The 24,462-nt window shown below is 37.8% G+C and overlaps 1 protein-coding gene across 11 annotated transcripts in view; it reads right to left on the reverse strand.

Annotated features, from left to right (window-relative positions):
• Nucleotides 1-24,462, reverse strand: part of PCDH15 (protocadherin related 15) — a 364,105-nt gene that overhangs the window by 200,966 nt on the left and 138,677 nt on the right. For 9 of the 11 annotated variants that reach the window (XM_061446935.1, XM_061446952.1, XM_061446917.1 and 6 more), the window contains 3 exons: nucleotides 23,280-23,388; nucleotides 16,146-16,258; nucleotides 2,111-2,317 (listed from right to left, as the gene is read on the reverse strand). In XM_061446935.1, the coding sequence (XP_061302919.1) occupies nucleotides 2,111-2,317; nucleotides 16,146-16,258; nucleotides 23,280-23,388 (429 nt within the window). Of the gene's footprint in view, nucleotides 1-2,110; nucleotides 2,318-16,145; nucleotides 16,259-23,279; nucleotides 23,389-24,462 lie in introns of those variants that run through there. The other 2 variants (XM_061446927.1, XM_061446920.1) reach the window with 2 other exon arrangements.

Raw genomic sequence — 24,462 nt, forward strand, 5'->3', positions numbered from 1 at the left:
AAATAGATAGCACTTTGCTTAGGCCAAAAAAAAAAAGGAAGAAAATTCTAAAAATATCCCCATATTTTTTGTTTAATGTACATAAGGATAGAGAACTAAAAGCAGCCTTCTGAGAAAATCTCTCAAATTAGTAGCTTAAAAATTACTTTCAACTGTGGACACTAACTCATACGATTTGATTTTTGTTGTGTTCAGGCACACATTAAACAAATATTTTATACAATACAATCAAAGCATTTTAAATATAAATGCATACCCGATGCCTGAACACCTTTCATTTTCCTATATTAAGCAACCTACAAGATCCCATTAATTTGATCAGACAAGAAAACTGTTTTGCTTTTAACAAAAGCAATGCTGAACAAGCGTTTTACACAAGTAGTATAAATCATCAGCAATGCCTTCTGATAACTGCCACATGCACTTACTCCACACCTTTTAACCAGTCCCTACGAAAGCCAGATCCAATTGCCATTTCCATTTGCCTTCCAATTATTTTTTATGCATGCCTGTAAACTGACTGTTTTTTTAATAGATAGGAAGGAGATATTGTACATGAGTTTTGGCTTTGAAATACCTTCTTAGGACAATAAATCACTCTAAGGCAGACAGTGAGGTAGAAGGCATCTTTCAGGGACAATGGCCTCTTTTCTTTCTCAAAAATTAATTTGCCTACATCAAAAGTGAAACTTTAGAGAAGTTAAGAACTTTTATCATGTTAAGAACTTGATTAAAAATACATTGACGTATACAATAAACATTCATAGAATCGTAGAATAGTTACGGTTGGAAAGGACCTTAAGATCCCCTAGTTCCAGCCACCCCCTGCCATGGGCAGCACTAAACTATGTCACCCAGGACTCCATTCAATCTGGCCTTGAACAGTGCCAGGGATGGAGCATTCACAACTTCCCTGGGCAACCCATTCCAGTGCCTCACCACCTTCAAAGTAAAGAACTTCTTCCTTAGATCTAACCTAAACTTCCCCTGTTTAAGTTTTAACCTGTTACCCCTTGTCCTGTCACTACAGTCCCTAATGAAGAGTCCATCCCCAGCATTCCCATAGGCCCCCTTCAGATACTGGAAGGCTGCTATGAGGTCTCCACACAGCCTTCTCTTCTCCAGGCTGAACAGCCCCAACTTTCTCAGCCTATCTTCACACGGGAGGTGCTCCAGTCCCCTGATCATCCTCGTGGCCCTTCTCTGGACTTGTTCCAACAGTTCCATGTCCTTTTTACATTGAGGACACCAGAACTGCGCACAATACTACAGGTGAGGTCTCGCAAGAGCAGAGTAGAGGGGCAGGATCACTTCCTTCAACCTGCTGGTTATGCTTCTTTTGATGCAGCCCAGAATAAGGCTGGCAAAACTAATGCCTAACAACTTAGTTTTCATCAAGTATCTTAAGATAACAAGTGAACAGAAGAATACAAACGAAAAAGAGCAAAGGGGACAACTGGAGAGACAACAGTAATTAATGGAAAGAGAAACATTATCAAATAACACATAATAGCAACAGCCTTGGTGAGAACAGTAGAAACATTAGCCCTAGAGTCAAGGCATTGTTATCACTTCTCTTGAAGATGCACAGTGTTTACTATGAGTAATGTTAGTTATAAAAATCTGGGCATAGCAAAGAATGGACTGAATTTTTAACCTCCTGCTCTCCTACTGCTCTTCTTTCCGGCTTGTTCAACTACTACTTCCTTCCACTTTGAACTTCTACCATTTCCTCACACTGTGTGGTAGATTCATACTTCTCACAAAATGCATTTTTTTTCCTCTTCATACTAAGTATTCATCATCTCTAGCAGAACACAATCTTAAGGACAGCCAAGTAAAACACAGATTAATTTTTCAGTTCAGATGCACTTTAAAATCAATTTGAACTCAGAACGAAAACAAAAAAGAAAACAAAAACCATAACAATGATATTAAGATTTCTTTTTCATTTATTGATCAAATCAGTTTTGTCTCAAACAAAAAAAAAGCACCCCACAAACAAAAAATAACCTCCCCCCCCAAAAAAAAAAAAACCCAAACCAACCCACAACTCTGAAAATAATACAAATGTAAGCACAATATGGTACTCTGAATGAATGAAACATACCTCCTCCACATCATTGTCCAACACTACGATTTGTAGTGGAGAAGTCAGATTGTGGTTGTCAGAGATGGTAGTCCCGACTGGAGAGGATTCAAGGATGAAGCCCTCATACACAGATCTTGTGAAGTAAGGCTTCTGATTGTTCTCATCAAGGACTTCAATATGAAGATTGGCAAAGGCAGGAAGAGGATGGCCATTGTCTTGTTCAGCCTAAAAAAACCACCTAATTTGTCAAAAGCTCTCAGCCAAGTAAACCAGCTACTAACTGGTGCTGTCTTATATTTCAGAATTACACTCTAGTTATAAAAATGAGTAACATTGTACAGATCCCAATTAAGAAACTTAGCATCGTGAAAAAAAATCAAATAAAAATTAGCTAGGATAGAAGAACAGAAAGACTTTCCATCACAATAATCTTTTAAATAGTCACACTGAAACTCAAAGCTATACAGTACATAGGCTAAAATCAAAAGATGACGACAGTACACATGGACATACCGTACTTGCTTCAGATTACTGGAGGAGCATATTGCCCTAGACTTGATTCTTTCTCCCTCTCTCCCAAAATCCTTCTTTCTGTTATTAGATAAGTAGGATTTTCATTTTTGTTTTGTCTATTTTTGGATATCAAGCAAATTTCCTTGCTTCAATTAATAACCTCCACTTTCTCAACAGCAACACCTCACCCCAAGATTTACACACTGATACAGTTTCACCCAATTTATTTTCAAACTTCCTAGGCATAAAAGCACTAATTTCCCATTCCAGTGTGCTAATAAGTGTAAGATGCTGCCTTTTTTAAACATTATTACTTATGACTAATTAAATAGACAAGGGAAGCAAAAACAATACGTAACTTATTCTGCAATTTATAAAGCACAGTCCTGCACATGTCCCTATAACAAGGCAACAGTAGGATGTTGTAAGACAGCCTCTTGCATGCTTCACTGTCAAAACTGTAAGCACACAGACCCTGGGACTGAGACAGTAGTGCACTATTACCTTTCTGTAGACATGGTATTATGCAATGAACTCTTCAGGTGTAAATATATTTCAGAAGACAGACCAGTACGTAAATTATTGTTTTTAACAGTATTTTTTGTTTGCAGAGATTTTATCTTCACTCTGGTGTTTCCCCATTCCAAATCAGGATAATTCCTCATTTTTCAAATTCAACATCCAAGGAGTTTTCTTCTAGAAACATGCCATTTTCATTTCATCAACTAGTTATTTTTAATTTCTGGTTTAGACACTTTTTTTTTTGTCTGAAAAATGTTCATTCTGTATAAAGCTTTGCTTTCTTTATACAGCAACAATAGGATGGTGTTGATGCTAAAAATATTCGAGTTCAAGTAAAAAGTATACACATCAAAAATGATTTTTGTGTTCAAAGGAGGTGATGACACCTCTAGTAATTCAAAAGAAACTAATTCAAAACATTCAGTTCTTAAGAAAAATGTTTTTTCCTCTTTAAAATACATCAAAATTACTTTTGCCCAAGAGATAGGCAACAGTGACACTGGCACAGATTTAAAAGAAACCACTAACCCATATGCTTGTACGTGGCTATTTTCTGACTCATGATTATAAGGTGAGATCTGGCAAGTGGATTTACATAAGCAGGTGCTACTATCTGAAATTAATATGGCTTTTCCTAGGAGATTATTTTTTGTAAATGAGACAGAACTCTTGAAGAAACTGGGAGTTCTGCTACTTAATTCACTGGCATATTAAGATTTTGCTAACCATGGTGCAGGAGGCAACATATTTATCTAGCGCTGTTCTTATATGCATCTAGGACACAGGATACTACTGGTGATCAAACCTGTAATTGCCTCAAAGAATTACTACTATATTAAGTATGAATATTTTTTTCCTAGCAAGTTTTAATTATTCATATTCAAATAAAATACACAATAGGAGAACAGTACACCAGGCTTCAGTCCACCCAAGGAGACTGATGCTTCTGAGTGATCCAACCAATTTTAAACTTTCTCATCTAATGCAAATCTCTGTCTTCACACCGATCATAGTAAAGAGAATCACATATCTCTGTTTTATTAGCATTTAGTTAGAAACCTTCCGATTGCACTGAATTTCATTCACCAGAGCAGCACTCAAACATTCCTGGGGAAATCCTCGTTTTGCGGAAATTAACAGCAACATATTTCAAATCCAATATAGTAGTAGCTGCTAATAGCATTGGAGACTGGATAAGTGACTTTGAAATGCTGAATATAAGCTGCAGAAATGAGATTCATTTTGAAGCTGATGCTCCACTGAACAAAAATCAACTTAACGTGTAAAAACTAACATTGCTGAAATTACTGTGAAGTAATCTGGCTACTGACCCCCTAGGATTTAATGTAGGGAGTTTTGCCTAAGTTAATATACTGAAAGCATGAAAAAAAAAAAAAGACAAAACCAAAAAAACCTCACAAAAAAGTACCCTCTATGAGCAAGAAATAAATACTGATCCAATTATATTTTATAAGCAGATCTATGTCTAAGCATCTTTAAACGCTGTTCTGTTTCAAGAAAAGGAGTCATCTTTACACTAAAAAGTTTATATACAACTGCTGCAAGTTTCTCTATAACAAACCTTGATGTTCTTTGCAACTATGAAGAGTTTCTTAAAAAGCAAAATGCAAAGAACAGAGGCTTCCAATGTTCTTAACAGCTTACAATGCTGCAATAATGGCCTTAAAACATAGGTGAGCACAGACCCCATCCCAGGTTAAAAGAAGAAATATTCATCTATGAAGGGTGTTTACTACATCATCATCACAGTACTGAAGTGTCTTTCTGAAGAAAAGACAGTGCTCTAAGTTGCAGTTATGGTCAAATACAAAGCGGATATGTGCTCGTAAGACTGAACATAAAATTTTAAGCCAGGAAGACCAAAATTACAATGAAAAGCATTCCTTCCTCAGTGGGCACTTCAACTCAAAAGCCCTTCAACTTTGCAGGTGCTTTCCTTTTTGTTCATCAGGTTGGGTAGACAGGTCAAAATAATTAACTTTGGCCTCCCCCTTTGAGAACTGGACAAAATTAGACAGCCAATTCTTCAGAAAGTCACAGTCATTTTCCACCCATTTGTTACCAGCAACAAGCATTTCTTGCAGCACCAGGACACAGCTCAGCTTCACTCCTTCACTTCTTCAGGAAGTGTTTAGCTGCAAAGCTATCAAGAGAAAGCCACCACAATCAGCTCACCTCTTTTGCTACTTAATAAAGTTTGATTTCCAAAGACACCTATAATTAGGAAAAAAAGTAAGCTTTGGAGGCTGCCAATGAAAGCGTCTTGTTTCCAGAACTAACCCAGAAATTGATGTATCAGGGTAGGACTGGAAATCTCCAACGCATCAGAGCTCTGTGCTCAGGCACAGGAGGTGAGACAGGTTCAAATGCACTTGCTCTGCTGCCCTACCCACATAGCTCTTCACCAGCACCAAATAGCAAACCTCAGTGCCAACTTCAGGACCTGAAATTCCTCTTTAAGAACCAGGCAGACTTTGATACAGCAGTCCTTTGCATCTGACCTTATTTCCTACTTGCAAACAATTTCCTTTTACAACAGCAGAAGAAAGTAAAGCAGAACACTTCTGGTAAGAGAGAGGGAAGTTTTTTTAAAGAATAATTAAAATAGTGTTGAAATTCTAGCCGTTTCTCAGTGAAACTTCCTTTAACGCATTTTTTAGTAGATTTGTAAAATTTCTGTTTTTCTAATCCAACCTACCTACTTGTGGGACTGTTATTAAAACTCAATCAGTTTTACAGACTAGTGCTGTCGCTTTACATTGAAACTGCTCTGACCAATAAAAAGGATAAAATGCAATCTCCATAGAGAAACATATCTTTTTTTTGATCCTTATAGTACACAGTTACATGTTAAAAAAAAACCACAACAACAAAAGCCTCTACTATTCATAAGAGCAGAACAATATATGCTCTTACTCTCTTCAAAAAGATTTAGCTGAAAGCTGGGAGAACAAATTGTTCATTTCCTTATAAGGCCTCTTCTGGAGCTGTTGTGTTTTAAGCCAATGGAAAATACAACTGTTGGTCTTCCTTTGGCCTTTACACATAATGATGAGTCCAACAAGGCAAATTAAGAACCAGTGAAGAAATTACTAAGATGCTAGTCACAAATATTTGCTTTCAAACAACATTCTTTTTAAGAAACCTCTTTCTCTAACAGACATTTCTTTTTTCTTTTGTTTGATACAAAGAATGTTATATCAAATATGAGAAATTGATTTGTTTTTATATGTTACATAAATGCATTCCCAGAAGCAGCTCTTGGCTAGGAGCAGTTATTGTACTTCTGAAGCATATCCTTCATAATTTACCAAAAAAAATAGTATCTGCAATATTGTCTATTTTCCCCTATTCCTTTTTTTTTTTTTAAGAGATGAAGTTACGTATAATATAAGTTGTTCCAGACATTCAATGCTGTTACTGAAAACAGTGTTTCCTCTTATTGGCCTGTTAAACACTTGCCTGGGCTTGCTTGCCACAGGCTGAGCATCTCTGCTTCCTAGCACATATTTTGGAACACAGGAATAGACAATTTACATTTGTTTCAGAAATAAAGCCACTGGTCCCACAAATAAGATTCAAGAAAACCAGTTTGTACTTTAAGACACTTGTTGCTGTTTCTCCACAGGATTCAGAGGAGTTGATCTCCCCAGAGAATTGTAATAGGCTAATTAGAAATAAAAAGAAAAAAAACAAACAAACAAAACTATAAAAAAAAAACAAAATACCAAACAGAAAAAAGAAAAGAAACCCACAACAAAAGTTCCTAACAACCCTGGTGCTTATGGCTCAAGTATTTAGCAGAGCAGCCAGATAAAGCACACCTTTGACCTGCCACACTGAAGACATATTTTCCCTTTCCAGCTTTGATTGTTTTCTCTTGACAGTAAGTTACATCGCTTTTTGGTCCAGTTACCTTTTCACAGGTACCGTGGAAGAATCATAAATGTCAAATTCAGTAACCATAATTGCTTTCAGTCTTGTATTTGTCTCCTTTCCAAAGAAACCAAAATCCTCCGTGCTTCCCCTGCCATTGATTAAACCCCAGCATTTCAAGAAATACAGTAAAAGAAATAAGAAAAAGCCTCTGGCAAACACATTTGATAGCTCACTGAAGGTGAATGTGCACTGGAGAACTGCAGGCAGGTCACTTCAGATTTCCTATTTAACGCAAGAACAAGGAATACCCTGGGAACTTCAGACACTCAAACTTAAACTTGACTTTAAGCTGTGAAGAAGATGTAGACAGTATATAGTATTTAAACCAATGCAATTAAAAAAAGAACAGTCAGAACAGATACAAAGAAGGCAGGTCAGGTCTGACAAAGTTGTTTCTTTAAAGTGTATAATGAAACTGGGAAATAAAGCTGAAACTGGGGACATAATTTGTCTAGATTTAGGACTGTATATCACAGACTGGATTAATTTACAAGGTCAGAAAGTACAATTAAGAAAGGAACTAGTGAAATGGATTAAAAATTGGCTTAAGAACAAGTAGCACAGAGTATCTTTAGAACACAGAAGTCTGACTTTACTGTCACTGAAGCTTGTGATGTGGCATTGAAAAGAAATTGATACATATTGTGTCTAGACACTATGCTTAAAAAATCCCAACCTAAACCATACATTTTTTTCTTCAGGTATCAAGGTTAAGTGCCTTTAGTTTTAGTAAGGCTTACAGTGCTGTACTGCAGTGAACAGTAATACTTAAACTACTAAAGCTATTCAAAGCTGTCCACCTTTCCAAATAATGAAGGTGATCCTCCCTTCAGTTAAAGAAAATACCAACTCTGAAGTCATTATGCCAAATTTTAAGTGACGGATGCTTAAATTTTAAATGGCAAATGTCTGTTTACTGATGAGAAGAAGTACAGCTATTTCTGTAAATAAAAGACATTACAGAGCTTACCATTTATGGATTTTAATGTTTTCATTGCTCTGAGTGACGACACACAATTTGTAGTCAGTCTTAACTCACAATCACTGGTCTTTCTAATATGCATCTGTGACAATGCTTTAAAAGCAAGGAAAACATTTACCATGCTGAGATGCTACTAAACACAGGAAAAACTTGTTGTTTTTCAATATGTATGTGATAACATTGGAGATAGACTGATATGAAGAAACATTTTCTTGATATTTAAGAAAGGCTTTGGTTTTCCTACAGCATTTTTTTTCCCCCTCTCCTTATTAACCAACAGAAAAACTGTCTCTGAACTCAGGTTTTCAATTCTATATAAACTCTCATCACTGCATTACACACAATATTGAAAAAAAGACTCGTAAAGAGAACAGAAATTTCCAGACTATTTGTACTCGGTACACTCCTGTGACAATGACAAGCCAAGAGGAGTAACTGAATACTGAGCTCACATGGATATTTGAAAAGCCATTTTAAAAAACAGTTATTTCACTTAATACCTACAGGAGATGCACAGCAGCTCAACCAAACTAATGATTTTGAAGATTTCGTCATTGTCAGGAACTGTACTGAGCAACTATTTAATGAAAAGACATTTCTTCCATTCTTTTTCTAATCTGTCACCATGATTACAAAAACACTCATTTTTTTAGTTCATGTTCTATCTTGAGGCAGAGCAATCATCCTGTTTCCTGTTATAGCTGATACATCTCTACCATGCTGGAAGAATATCAGAGGAGACAATTTTCAGTTGCATTTCAAAAGAGAGAGACAAAACCAAAGCAGTTCCAGAACAAGGGCAAAATATTTCTGGAAAACCATACTTGTTATGAGGTCTATATTTTATTTTCCACTTCCTTCTCTGAAATTTCTCTGAGCACACATCAATTTTTAGGAAGATGAGCTTTTTAACATATAGGTTACTTTTTAGAGACCTATTCAGCAGCAATCACTGTGAAGTTTTCTCAGAGTTCTCAGCTGCAGCCCAGACATACTTCAAGCTAATCAGTCTCTATCATTGATTAAACTAAATAAATGGGGCATAACACTTTGTGCTGAAATCCCTATTTGCACCATTTTAAAATTTAGAAGAGCAAAGAATAAGCAAAAATCCTTCTAAATGCAAAAAATGCAATTTTTAAGATACACTGGATGAGAGGGAAATTAGAGCTACCCTGAACAAAGATAACAAAGGCCAACAGGCCTTTGGAACCAAGAGATCAAAACAGGATGAGAAGAGTTGGAGGATGACATCATTACAAAATCCCACCAAGCATTACAAGTCTGAAGTTTCTGAAGTTGTGAAAAAGTCAGATATTTCAGGACATTTTAAGTCTATAAAAATAATGACTTTGGACCATTCCTGGACCAGTCCAGGAATTTCCAGTCTCATGAGCCTCAGCTGATGCACATCATCTTATTGCCTGATAGCATCATGGTTTTTATGAAACTCATAATAAAAAAAAATCATAGGAATAATTTTATTAGATCAGACCAAGAACCTACCCAGTGCAAAATCATGCTTGCAGCTGCAGCCAAAGACAGAAGTCTAGAGAAGAATGTAAGCAGCTCAATTTCTCTGGATTTCTCTTTAAAGCAACAGATTTTTCTTCACAATCCAGCCTTGCCTCTCCTTGAGCTCATGTCAACTTTCAGCCCCACATCCCTGCTTGTCAAAGCAGACAAACTATATTTGATGAACAACCTTATTTTGTCTGTTTTAAGCTTGTCACGTGCTTGTTTCATTACATCACAGAGACAGTGAACTATTGATTCCTCTTCATTCTTGTAATCATGACATTATATTTTGTGGATTTCTATCATACCTTCTCCCTTCCTCACTTGATATGATCCTGCTTCAGTTCTGCTCTGCCCTTTCTGTGATAGAGACAAGAGCTGTGCACTGTAGTCAAGACACAGATACAGGCTGGATCTGTACAGTACCAGAGTGATTTATTTTTTCCTTTGTTCTGTTCTCTATTTTTCATAACGATTTCCAGCATTCAATTTGCCCTTTTTTGTTTCTGGTTTTGTTGCTTGTTTGGTGATTTTTTGACAGCCACAGATCATTGAGCCAATCATCACACTCAGTTTTCAGTTACAGTGCCAAGATCTCATTCCCAGCCCAAGCCAGAACCCATCACAGAATCATGGAATCATAGAATCATAGAATAGTTAGGGTTGGAAAGGACCTTCAGATCATCTAGTTCCAACCCCCCTGACATAGGCAGGGACACCTCACACTAAACCATCTCACCCAAGGCTTCATCCAACCTGGTCTTGAACACTGCCAGGAATGGAGCATTCACAACCTCCCTGGGCAACCCATTCCAGTGCCTCACCACCCTAACAGGAAAGAATTTCCTCCTTATATCCAAGCTAAAGGATACATCTTATGCATAAGACTAGGATGACCTTCTCTGACTTGCTTCACTTATTTTTAAGCTATGCCTAATTTTATCAACCATTTTATTACTAACTCATTTGGCCTTGCAAGGTACTACTGCAATTCTACAGTCAATCCTCATCCTTACTACCAGAATGCCCAGGTGGGGCAACAACATCTACGCTGCTATTATTACCAGCTAATCAACGTGGCAAGGGGATGACAACCAACAACCAAGTGAGGAAGTGGTGGACCCAGGCTGGCCACAAAAGCCTGCAGGGTGATATGAGCAGGAGGAGCCCCATATTCATTAAAGTAGGGCTGAAAATCACCTTCTCCAAGTCCAAAAATGGCCCATCTTGGCAAACAGTAAATCATAGAAAGCTGGTGGCAGGCCTGCATAGATAGGCAAGAAGTTCCTGAGAAAACTCAAACATTAAAAAAAAGAAGCCTACTGGAATTGGGTACAGGTGATGCAGGTTTAGAAAAGCCAAAGCCCACCTGGAACCAAATGGCAACACGAAAGTCTCCTAACAGGTTTAGCAGCAATAAAAAGAACACTAGGTAAAACGTAGGACTGTTGCTGAATAAGACAGGGTGAAAGGGGACATGGAAAAGGCTGCCATACTCAATGCCATCATCTTCTCAGCCTATACAGGTAACACCTACGTTCAGTAATCTCCATCCCTGAGACCCATTGAAAAGTCTGGAGCAAGGAAGACAGAGGAGGATCAGGTTAGGGATATATTTTAATGTATCAGACACATATGAATCCAGGGAATCTTGTAGGATGCCCTCACAGATGCTAAGGCAGTGGGCTGATGTCACTCCAAGACCCTTCTCTACTACCTGAAAGGTTCATGGCAACCGAGAGCTCCTGAGTTTTATAAAAAAAACAAATATCACTTCTATCTTCAAAAAAGGCAAGCGGAAAGATCCAGGGAACTACAGATCTCACCTCAATGCTAGGGAAAGTCCTCATGGAGCAAATAATTCTGACAACCATTTCCCATCATATGAAAGACGAGGAGAAGGCTGGGAGTCATCAGTGTGAGTTTATGCAAGGCAATTCATGCTTGACCACCCTGACAGACTCTACAATGAGATGAATGACTTGGTGGATATGGGGAGAGCAGTGGATATTATTTATCTTGACATGAATAATGTTTTTGTTCTGAGTCTGTTCCCATACGATCTCATATGCTTTCTGCCTTCAGAGTGCACATTTGTCCTCAGTTTGATCCTGAGACTGTTGCTGAAGCTCTGCCTCCTTTTCAAGTAAGTAAGCTTTCAACAGCCTTGAGAGCAATGGACAGGAGAGATCAATGAAGTTCCCAACAGGAACAGAGAAACCAATTAACCTCCAGTGCAAGTAGTAGGAGAGCATCACTTCCTTTAATTTCTGCTGAGATCCGTATCAGAGAAAATCATGAATACTGCAAAGGGCTTAACTATAGAGGAACAGCCAATACATGTACTGTGAGCATCTCTCTGATCAAAAGCACTGCCATAAGAAATCAAAAATGGTCTTCCCAGCACCCAGTTTCTTGAGATGGGCAGGATAGCAGGCATGCAAACTCATGCCATGCCAGTATCACAACAGTGTTACTGTAACCAAATGTGAGCCCCAGTGGATAGTACTTTATGTTTGTAGCCAAGCTTCCGCACAATCTTCGTTCATTAACATGGAATTTGATCCGGCTGATACTCGTGCTCAGTCTTTACATGCACATTCAAAACAAGCACAAGACTTATTTAAACCCCCTGTGTCTAGTCACAGCCTATAGAAATAAAATGGCCAATTAGGCAGGAGGACGGTTTCTAAAAACTGGAAAACACACTCCATTCAAAGGTTGAAGCCTTAAGACTAAACAGAGTAGGTATTACTGTTGAAAAGTGCTTGCAGAATAGGATCCCAAACCAATTTTCTTTCAACACTGGAATTTCAGCCTGTTCAACTCTGACACATGGCACTGACCTCCTCTTACCACCTAAACAACAAGGAAACACAATCCAACTACAGAATTGTTTCTATGGCATTATGTGTCATGAGGTTAATGCCAGTCTGACTGAAACACCACCTGGGCATAATAGATTTTTGAGATAGGTACATAAGATACTCTGTAAGGAAATTCTTCAAAATAAGAAGGCTGTGGCATGATGCTGAAGTACTCTTCTGTTACCAACCCTATTGGGAAAGCACCATAAAAAACAAGCAACTGTGAAAAAAAATTTTTTGTAAGAGTCTCTTCCCTAAGAGCCATAAAAATCTCACATCCACGGAAAAGCCTTATTTGACAATTCAGGCTACAAATGCTGTTTGAACCTGGGAAACTTATTCTCCCAACCTCCCTACCCTCCCCCAACCTTTATTTTTTGTTTTTTTTTTTTTTAATCTAATTGGACTTTTTACTGAAATCTACATGAATCCTTCCCGAATTCCCAATGGCACAATCAAATGCAATAGACAGTGGTTTAAGAATTAACCATAGAGGTTGTATGAAAATCTACTCTAAAATGACATTAAAAATTTACTTTCCCCAGTATGAAGGGTCCACATGAGATTAACAAAACATTTGTCTATTTTTTCACTTCAGGTCATAATATTTCAAGAGTTTTTAGGCATTAATACAAGTATTCCTATGTAATCAAAAATGGAAAATCAATTCTTGCAAGAGAAATAAAATTCCTCTTCTATTTTTGAATCTGACATACATGTATTTTCTTATACTGGAGAAAATCTGAGGTATTGATTGTTCTAGGTATGTAACATAGACCAGAGAGATACAAACAAAGTGAAAAGTCTATGCCTGTACTTCATCAGCCTCTAAATATTTTCAGCCTTTTTTTCTATTGCTAGTCCTGCAGGTTTTATAGCAAAATGAATGAACAAAATTCTTGATTCTTCCTCACTTACTGGATACCAACCCACTGCAATATTGATGTGTTGATGAACCAGAGATGACTTCTCACATACTATCAACCAGTCACACAACAGATGCTAATAAAACACTTTCCCTACCTCCTTTACACTGTATATACTATTCATATATTCAGTAGGAACACCTTGGATCTTAACAGAGTTGACAACATTTCTGTAATCATAGTAAATTTCACTATTGGTTCACTTAGAGGAAGATCACTGTTTGCTTTACAAGACACTGAAAGAATCTAACTAGTCATGATGTTTTCAAGTATTTTATTAAAACAAAAACTCTTTATGACTTGCTAGTGACAATTTCCCCCCCAAATCTTCACATACTTATTTTCTGGACCAGAATGACAGCCATTGTGGTAGTGTAACTCTTACTTCTCAGCCTACTCCAAATGCCATGCAAATGCCTATGAAATTAAAATTACTGCTCAGCATGAGTAATTTTATCAGTCTGGTCTCTTACTGGTGTGGTAAATTCCTCTGTAGTGTAGCACTTCAATTCATTGGTATTTTGTTGACTGTGTGAGCACATCTAATCTAGCCTTCAGTAGCCCATCCACTTAGCAAATTGATTTTAATAGAACTGTCAGGTTAGATTTTGTTTGATTGATAAATAGCTGATGTTTGAATAGGAAAGGATCAAAGTGCATCAATTTGGCTATTTGTCTCCTTTTGATATATGTACTTCAGAAAAACCAAAACAAACCAAGTAACAACAAAAAACCTGACTGACAATTTTTAGAGCTAGTAACAAGAATGTAGTCTCATGTCTACATGGTTATGGCTTTTTCTCAAGAATGGTGATCAAAGCTTCTGCCATTTGCTTTAAGCAGCTTTATCCCCTTCTACAAGCAAAGAGGTATCAGAGGTGAAGTTAACTCTACTGAGGACTAAATAGATGACATGCCTTCCTGTTACAAATCATTATCCTCCAGGAGAAAGATAGCTACCATAGTGACAATGTTAAGGAAATATAGTTTGAATAGGCATATTATTTTATTGAGTATATTAGAAGATGTTTCAGCAAAGCTGCCGATCAAAGATACAACTACATTTTAGCCTTCAAGGTTGCTGAAAGTGTGCTCCCTCTGCCTGCAGCTTTGGTTTGATTTCTCTAGCAACTACTTTCTGTAAAGCAGGACCACCTGCTTCAGAGGAGATTGTTCTCTTACCAAATGGTCTGCTCTCCAAAGAGACATGCAAGTCCTCTATGGACATCAATCTTCAAATGACTTTTATTTATTTAGAAATAAAACTTACTCCAAAAGCAGCAATTGATGTCAAAAAAGGAATAAGTACTATGGAGTGTGGTTTTGCATCCCAGAAACAATCTTTTATAATAAAAGTAACAATACGTAAAGGAAAAGAACACATTATTCGTGTTTACAGCCTTAAATATTTTAGGTCTCATATAGACTGTATGTTTAGTTAGAGTATTATTAACACTAGGAAGCCTAAATACACTTGCTTACTGTGACAGCCTTGTAACTGCCACATGAAATTTCAACAGGAACACACACACACAAAAAAAAATAATAAAAAAAATCCCCATGTTCTTTTCTAAAAATCCTTGTTCTTTTGCAGGTAATGGCAAATACAGGAGCTTCCCTAGGATGGCCAACAAGTTTGCCTCTTTATCATCAAATATCTTCTGGAGATAGCAGAGAGGCTGAAAACCAGCATGTCTTACTAAGAAGTTTAGCTTTTCCCATTTTGATATTCAACATTTATCAGCCATGAAATTTTATACCACAGATAAGTGAACCCAATTCCTGTCCATCTTACATCATGCATTCTAATATTCATGTACTGACTTAATAATCTTTTCTTTTTCACTGTTCTCCATGGTTTTTTTTTTGGCACAAAATAAAAAATACACTTGATATCAGAGGGAATATTTTAAAGATTAAATTTACTAAGCCCTGTAAAAATACCATATTTTTTGTTTAAAGGGAAACATCACACATTGTGCCCCTCCAGATAAAATAGAATCAGATTCAACTTCAACACGGTGAGAAATACAAACTTGAGAATGTGCAACACAAGAATATGAAGACCTGATTCAGTACAAGCCTGAGACATACCTGTTCAAAATGTCCCTGAACAACACAGCATTAAAACTTCAATTACTCTAGCAGGTGGCATATTATCATTCTTACAAACTGATAATTTTCCTTATTACCCTCTTGACTGAACATGTAACACCGCAATATGAACCTAATAATGCCTATAAACAGTTCCATTAACAACAAAGCTTGCTATTTAAGTGAACATAATGTGGTACCAGGTGTAACTGATTTATTTTAATTGCTGTATTGTGCTACTGTATATGGCTGCTGAATTTTGACCATTACAACAATGAAATCAAACAAAGCACTACAGGGCTTTAACGTCTAACTTCTTAGCATATTTATTCAGATGTTAATCAACCTAAGTTTCTTCATGTGTCCTAGTCACAGCAGAACTCTGCTTACCAATAAATATAGCAAAACCTGAAATACAGAACAAATGCAATCTCTGGACAACTGAGTTCATAAAAAGCAAACTCACTTTTTTCATGCAATTATCACTGTAACATGAAATGTTAGAGAACTCTACCATGATTCATTCCCTTTCCAAAAATACTTCACACCCTTTTTCCCTGTGATTGTGCTAAATGAGGCCCGAAAGGCAAAATGCAGGAAATACAAACAAGTCCTCCCTTCAGTAGAGCTTTTTGTTACTAAGCAGGAAATATAATTTCAGCCAAAATTACCTTAATAACCAAGTCAAACTTCTGGTGTAAATCCCTGTTTATTGGCTTTAGTAGTGTCAGTACTGCTGTTGTGAGATTCATATGGAAATACTGTGGATAATCTTCAGGAGTACCTGTAAAAAAAGAGCGAGGTTTGAACAAATGTTTTTGAAAATTTAGTTAAACAATATATTTGACTTATTTATTAGCCCAAGAAACAAAACCAAATCATGTCATTATAAGGATCAAATGTTGTTGTGTGTGCATGGATCTTAAGGTTACTACTAACATTACGTGTTTAATATTATCATTATTTCATTACACTCCCTAACCATGAAGATGCTCCTTAACTGGGAACTCCTAAGGACTTAACAAGAGCCCAAACACACCTACAGATGGTGGAAATTCTCCTTTTCAGCTTCCAGGAGATATCTAATCAGATAAGAGGACATATGGAGAAATGAGCTTTCACTGCAAGTCATGTTCCACTCCTACCCACCACGTTCCTGAAACCCAACTTGCTAAACACATACCACTGGGATTTTCTTTCTCCAGCTTTGAAGTATGTTTCTCCTGAGGTATCACTGGACATATGCTGACATCATTCACAAAGCAATGAGCACTATGAACCATTTTTCGAATGTACACATTTAAACAAAGAAAATATACAGTGAGTTTATGTGATGAAAATGTTATCCCTAAGTTCGAGACAGCCATTTTATTGCTCACAAATGATGCCCTGACATTTTCATTTTAAAATGCACATTTTAAATACCTTAGATCTTCTAGCCCTCTGTTGTACCCATGGACAAGCTCTTTAGACACATTATTAATAATATATACATAAGTAATAATAGCAGATACATTAGTTTAGAAACCCTTCTAAGAAAAGAAGTTTCTCATCTGTGAGGAAGCACCAGATGAAACCTTATCTAACCATCTCCATTTATTGTCAACAGAAAATTGTGTCTTCATGGCTGTAAATTTCCAGGATACTCTTCAACCTTCAAAACTCTTCAAAAAAAGCAGCAGTCAGAGCCTGAACAGTCTTGTGAAATCATGGAGATTCAGCAAAGGCTACTGCAAAGCATGACGACAGTCATGACCTCTGCCTGGACCCTAGGCTGGTCCACCAGGCAGCTGCAGCCCAAAAACATGCCCATGGTACTGTGCTCAAGCCAAAAGACTGTAGCAGTACAGCCTGACGCAGGAGGAGGTAAGAAATACACTGCAGCCAGTTTGAGACAGAATTCTCAAAGACAGTACACACAAAAAAAGTAGCAATGGTGGAGCATTAATTACCAGGGCAGGATGAGGCATTAAACATATGGGATACTGTTCAGCAATAGTCTCTTGCTAATCAAGGGAACAGAGGCTATACCTTTTTTCATTTTCCTTTTTTTTTTTTTTTTTTTTTTCCTAAGACAAAGGGATATTCTCTCCTCATTTACATGGCAGAAAACTATCCATCTTCTCCAGTCTCTGTCTCTAGTTTATTCTGGTTTGACTGACTTGCCATGAGCCAGCCTGGCTCAGCTGGGGAGGTGTGAGAGCACAAACCTGAAGAGGGCAGAGCTCAGAAAGCCTAATTGCTTAGAAACAGCATGAACTCTTGCATCTCACATCTTGTCAGTATTACTAGAAATATCCAAAGAAACCAAAATACTGACTACAGGTCTAAGATTCTGAGCATTTTATGTCTAGGTATATGTCGTGGTTTAAACCCAGTCAGGTAACTTGTTCGCTCACTTCCCCCCCCTCCTTTCTTGCCCTCCCCCTGCTCTCGGAGGGACGGAGAGGAGAATCAAAAGAATGCAACTCCCACGGGTTGAGATAAGAACAGTTTAGTAACTAAGGTATAACACAAATCACTACTGCTACCACCAATGATAATAATGATAAAGGAAATAACAAGGGAAGAGAATACAACACCTCACCACCAGCCAACCGATAACTCGCCCCCCAAGCCCGACCAAGCTCCGACCGATACCTCCTCCAACCCTGCAGTCTCCCAGCCCTTCCGGCTAACTCCCAGTTACATCCTGGGCATGACGTGCTGTGGTATGGAATAGCTCTTTGGTCAGTTTGGGTCAGGTGTCCTGTCTCTGCTTCCTCCCAGCTTCCCCTCCTCCCTGGCAGAGCATGAGGCTCACAAAGTCCTTGGCCAAACCAAAACATCTCTATCAGCTCTGTTCCCGAGCCGAAAGTCAAAACACTGCACTGCACCAGCTACCAAGGAGGAGAAACATGACTGCTACTGCTGAACCCAGGACATTATAGTTCTGTGTAGAAGCTGAAAAGCATAAAGCACTCCTGCATGATGATATAAATGCCCCAGTAAGTTCTCTGACCTCATCAGATATGGTATCTTAGAGCAGCCATGAAAGCAGGACAAATATTGCCATGCCAAATCCTCAATCCAGCCTAATGGGGCATAGGATTCAACACAGACAGACTACTTTTCTGATAAATGATGTTTTTATTTGTTTACCTTTCAAGTGGAATGATTAGAAATTTATGTGAAATAATTTAATTTTGCAACTCATCAAATGATAACCATTTTCTAGATACATATTCTGCAACCATCTCTGTATACATGTATTCCATAGACCCAGAGAGTAGCAGCAGAACCATTACAGATTATTTTTACCATTATACCACTAACATAAATGCAGAGTTTCCAGCTCCAAGACCAGTTTCCCCCTGCCCCACCTTTTAATTTCTCCTCTTAATTAACTAATGTAATTTTTTATAAGCACTGGGCATCCAACAGGACCTCCAAGCTTTTGGCAGGTAACAGATTGCTGTAGTCTTAGGAGGCTACACAACACAAGGGCTGATACTGAAGCTAAGAAAAATCAAGAGATTGAGGACTAGATGCAAATCCAACAAAAAAGTAGAAAATAAGAGGTCCCCTGAAGAAGAACAAATACATAGGGGAGAATAGAGGTAGCTATAAGAGGTACAAAGTGATCTACAGCAGGGAAGATGAAGCTAACATTGCATAAGGATGTCAGGAAAGAATCCAAGGGTAAAACAAACAAACAAACAAAAATTCGAAACCAAAGAGGTAAAGGAAAAGACAGCAAGAACCATCAGTCAGTAAAAATTAGAGTACAATAGATCTGGATTGCCTGAATCCTAGCTGATGATGCCTGCTCAGCTGCTGCCTCCCATAGGAATGGTCCAAAATCCAGGAAACTTTAAACTGTGAGAGTAGAAGTTTTCCAGGAACAGAGATATCTGCTTCTGCATAGACAAAATATTTGTATTTTGACAGAGCAGAGCAACCCTCAGTCCATGCCATTGCCTTGATCTGCTTCCAGAAAGGAGGAATTTCCTACTGCAGCTGTAACGGTGGGCCTTCAAAATGTGTCACCTGCATATTATGACAAGCATTACTGGCTGAAGAACTGTTTGCAACATCCCTAACTGCCAGTTTCTCATGAGTCCAACCTGTAAGAAAATGTAACCCAGGAAAAGCAAAGAAATTTAAAGCTGTCTAGTAGCTCGGACAGGTGACCCCAACTGACCAAAGGAATACTCCATGCCATATGGTTTCATGCTCATCATATAAATTTGGGTGAAGAAGGAAGGAAGGAAGGACATTTGAAGAGATGGTGTTTGTCTTCCTAAGTAACCATTACATGTGATGGAGCCCTGCTTTCCTGGACATTGCTAAACATGTACCATGGGAAGTGGTGAATGAATGCCTTGTTTTGCTGTGCTTGTGTTCATGGCTTTTGCTTTACTTATTAAACTGGCTTTATCTCAACCCATGAGTTTTCTCACTTTTATTCTTGTGATTCTTTCCCCCAACCCACTGGAACGAGTGGCTGTGTGGTGCTCAGTTGCTGGCTAGGGCTAAACCACAACATGATTTTACCGAGGTATGTCCCCAGAATGAAGAGCACTCTTAGGTTTGCTTTTCTTGGAGACAGAGGAGGCCTTTTCTGGGGCATGCTGCCTGCCAGCAAATGAATCAGGGAGCTCACAGGACTGGAGAGACACCCCCCCCCCTCCCCCCTGCCCCCCAAAAAAAATGTTGCTGTGCTTTTTTGTCTCTTCATTTAAATATCAGCCAAATACACACTTATTTGTCCATAATTTGCAGCAGAAATCACAAAGACATTTCCGGGGTCAAAACCAGAAGATGATGATTTGATGAAAAAATTTACTTTTCCCAAGGGCCAGCAACAGAGAAAAGGAAGCTTTAAAATGACAAGGAAAAACAGCTAAGGGAAAATCTCTGTACAGGCTGAGCAGCAGTTACCACTAAGGAAAAAAATAGGGTGAACCTGAAGATGAGAGAGGGTGAGCTAGCTTCTACCCCTTTTTTATTGTGCACATGATACATGCAAACAGGGGTCTTGTTTACATACTTGCATAAGCCAGACACTATATAAGGGTTTATTGCAATGATCCAGAAAAATCGGTGTATGGAAAAAAAATAATTTCCAAACATCATGCTTCCAAATGTAAAGACATCAGACATTTTAGAAGAAATGAAAAATTATAGCATGGCCCCAGTCCAATCCCATTTTCTGAAGTACTTTATTGTACTTGGTAAGGTAGTACTTTCATTATGTATTTTAGTCAATACTTTAAATAGAAGACAATAATCCCAGTAGTACAATGTTGTAACTAGTTCTCTAATACTAGAATGACCCTCAAGAATACTTAAGACCTATTCTTCTATTGTTTTATCAGTATCAGTCCCTAAACACTTGAACAAGTAAATTCAGACATCTCGGTATATTCTTTGAGAGGACTGCACTCAGAGGTCAGAATGAGAAAGCAAGCAAAAAATAACGAGCTACTAACACACTTGGGCTATTTCTCCATTTCTCAAGTGCCTTACCCTCAAGTTAGTTTTGTGTTCAGCAGTGTTATGCTCATGTGAATGTGTAACAAGACTTCCACAGGCATTTGTCATTACCTCACTAAGTGCATTGTTTAAACTACTTTTCAATGAACTGCAGGGTAACCTGTTGTTTGAACTGGAGCGGTTCACCTGTACCCTCCACATGGAGAAGATCACTAGACTCAACAAAAGAAGCCTTAAGACAACTACCTGAACACTTGAAAGATTAGTTAGCTTGAAAGTTAGACAGGCAGAGATCTTTATGTGCACTTAAGGATAAGGTTAGTAAGCCACATCAAATAGAAGTGAGTTATCACGGCAGCAATGATGGGCTTTGTTAAAATAAATGTGTCTTTACAGTAGATCATAAAGACACCGAGAAAGATCTGCAGATTTCATACATAATATCCATAGTGCCTAAAGCATATACCAGGACTTGATTTGTACAATTGTTCAGAGAGAGTAAGAAAGCAGGGTAAAAGAAGAAAAAAATTATAACTCAGTCAAATCAAATACAATTAAAAATCATTCTCATACGGTAACTAGCTTATTATTTTATGTGCATAGTTCAGACTAAGAAGACATATCCAAAGATATAAAGAACTACATTTAGATTTAAAGCAAGGGAAAAATCCATATAACAAGAAATAGCTGCAAGGCCTACTTCCTGCAAGACTATTTTATATTTTCTGAGGTAAAGGTTAAAATATAAATAGCACTGAATACTGGAAAAGATAAAGACAGACTTAAAATCTAAAAAGAATTCCTTTTGGAGAAAATGGGAAAAAGAAAAAAAGAAAAAACAATGAGAGAGAGAAAAAAGAGATAATCTTTCAATTGAAAATTCCCCAAACCAAATTGCTATAATACATCTTTCTGAATTATTTCTTACAGGTCAAAACAGTCACCCAACCACTGAAAACATCACAGGTTAGTGAAACACAACTTTTAATTAGTACACTCCTGAAGAACTTTGCAAGTTATGTAAAGAACTTGAAAAAAAAAATGAACTAAATGTTGCACTAGGGCATAATTGTCAATAGCAGAACTTACAAAGGCAGCAAGACAATTTATAAATAAACCAAGTCAAAGCTTGCTTCATGGCTATCCAAACAAAACTTGATTTCTTTTCTTAGAGGATGCTGAAGTCTGCCATGCTGAGGCTGATCTGCCATGGCCTTGTCCCTTGCCATGGTCCTGGGAGTAGGGCCCTGGAAATGCTAGAAGACCAGTTCGTTGTCACTGAGAGGGTTCAGGCTCTTGCATTTTGCACACAGAACTCAGGACTTGCACGTTCAGTACAATGATACCTGCTACAGTAGTGATTCATTTGTACCCTCTGAGATGGCTCTTAAAATGACAGACGTATCAAACCATCAAACCTACTATTTTTCTCCCTTCCCCCTCCCCCCTATTTTTTTTTTTTAATTACAAGCAAAGTTACTCAATCTGCGCATTCAAATTTTTACTTCTACCTGTCCATGGGTGAGAAAGCCATGTAGCTGCAGTTTAACACAGCAAACATTAAAAAGATAAGATTTCATAAAACACACAACTTTCAAGTCCCATGCTAGTCACAGGGCACAAATTACGATATCAGTCTCTTTGGGAAGAGTAGGGCAGGTGGAGGACAGCAAGTGCAAGCTGCTCCCTTAGGCCTTTCCATTTTCAGATCATACAAGCTGAGCAATAGGAAATTAATGCCAAAATACAGGGAACAAAATAAAACAAAAATCTATAGCAGAATACAAGACATCCTCCAGCAAAGTAGCTATTATTTGAACTCTTTCTAGAACTGCATTCCTTTCTGGCCAGAAAACAGCACAGTTACTAAACAAACACTAAATTACAAGGGAAAGCATGCAAGCATACAAGCAACAAAATTCAAGGTGGCTGCAGTAAGACCCTTTAAGTTGCTTTGCGCCAGAAGACTTTTGCAATGGAACCTGTTCTAATTGCTTTTCTTTATCATCTTTTATTGTGCCTTTGCACCTGGGAATGAAAAACGCACTACAGCATAGCTATGAGCAGACAAGTCTCTCTCCTTTTGCTTGCCATGTGACTCCATTCACTTAGCCAGACAATTGTGAATCTAATCTGAATAAATTATAATAAATAATGCAACCATCTAAATTGAAATTAAACATAAATAGGTAGAACAATGATTTCAAATATCCCACCAACTACAATATGAATTTTCATGAGGTTTCCACTCTCTCAGTCAATCTTTTACAGGCTAGGCATAATAAAGTGGCTGATTGTGACTGACAGCAAGAGTAGCAGACACCAACCTACTAGGATGGAATAGAGGATGCCCGGTCGATCAGAAGGAGGCTGGATGTTTCGGTCCTGATCTATGGCTTGTATGGGTGGAGTGACACTGATGGGGTTCACATGTTCCTGAAATGAAAAATCAGATAGGTTTGAAACAGAAAAACCAGAAAGCCAGTAGCCAGCTCTTTAGATTTAACACAAAAACATCTCACTGAAAGGGACATTCACTGAAATTTCAGGAGAAAAAAATACTCATTTAAAAGAATACTTACAGCACATGTCCCTTTTGAAATCAAAATTAAGGCAGCAACATATATTTCTACAGCAATTGCCTGCCTTTGAGATAGATCTTATACTATAATAGTATCTTCAAGGAAAGGAAGCTCACAAATGTTCAAGCAAATCTTGACTATGTGTCTCTACAAAGTCCCATGAATCAGTCATTTCAGACATCATTCCTGAAATACAGGAAATGCTTCAAAAAAGGAAAGAAAACAAAACTGAATTTGAGAATCATTAGGAGCTAGAGTGGCTCTGATACATGAATACATACTGCAAAAGGAATTCAAGCTGAGGTACAGACATTTCAAGGATAGGTATATTTGAAAAGTTTGGATGGAAACTGCAGTAATTCACATCATTATTCAGAAGTGATATTGCATGCCAAACATGGAAACAGAAAGCCAGAAGAAGTATTTCCAGGCTTTCATCTTGTTTGGTATTCGTATGTCCATTTCTTCACCTACCAACTTAATAGCATTCCTGTACCTACTCAATAGCACTTAGCCCTCACAGTTGCTTCAAATACTTTCTAAAGTTTTCCTATGCTGATGCAGTCTCTACTGGTAACACCAGAGGTGCCATTCCCAACTGCAAAAGAGGAGTTTCAGTAACCTTGGCTGCTTAATCAACTAGAAATGTAGTTACTCCATGAATGTATGTGCAGAAGTCTTTTCCTTCCCCTTCTTGTGTGGCAAAAATGTTTAATAACCTCTATGAAAAAAACAGACACCTATTTGTGTCTATCTATGACTAATCCTGGCAGCCTTTCCTTTGGAAAACTCTATTACTCCATGTTCTGCAAGAGAGAACTTGAAATTTAGCACAGGGATAGGAATGAGACAAGTGCACACACTTGGCCAAGTTTTGGCACAGCCTTTAGAAATCCTCCTGCTGAGATCTGGAAGAAAGCTGCAAGAG

The sequence above is a fragment of the Pezoporus flaviventris genome, unplaced genomic scaffold (genome assembly GCF_033815535.1).
Source record: "Pezoporus flaviventris isolate CSIRO_AGI_PZ_B2104156 unplaced genomic scaffold, CSIRO_AGI_Pfla_v1 ptg000001l, whole genome shotgun sequence".
NCBI classification, from domain to species: domain Eukaryota; kingdom Metazoa; phylum Chordata; class Aves; order Psittaciformes; family Psittacidae; genus Pezoporus; species Pezoporus flaviventris.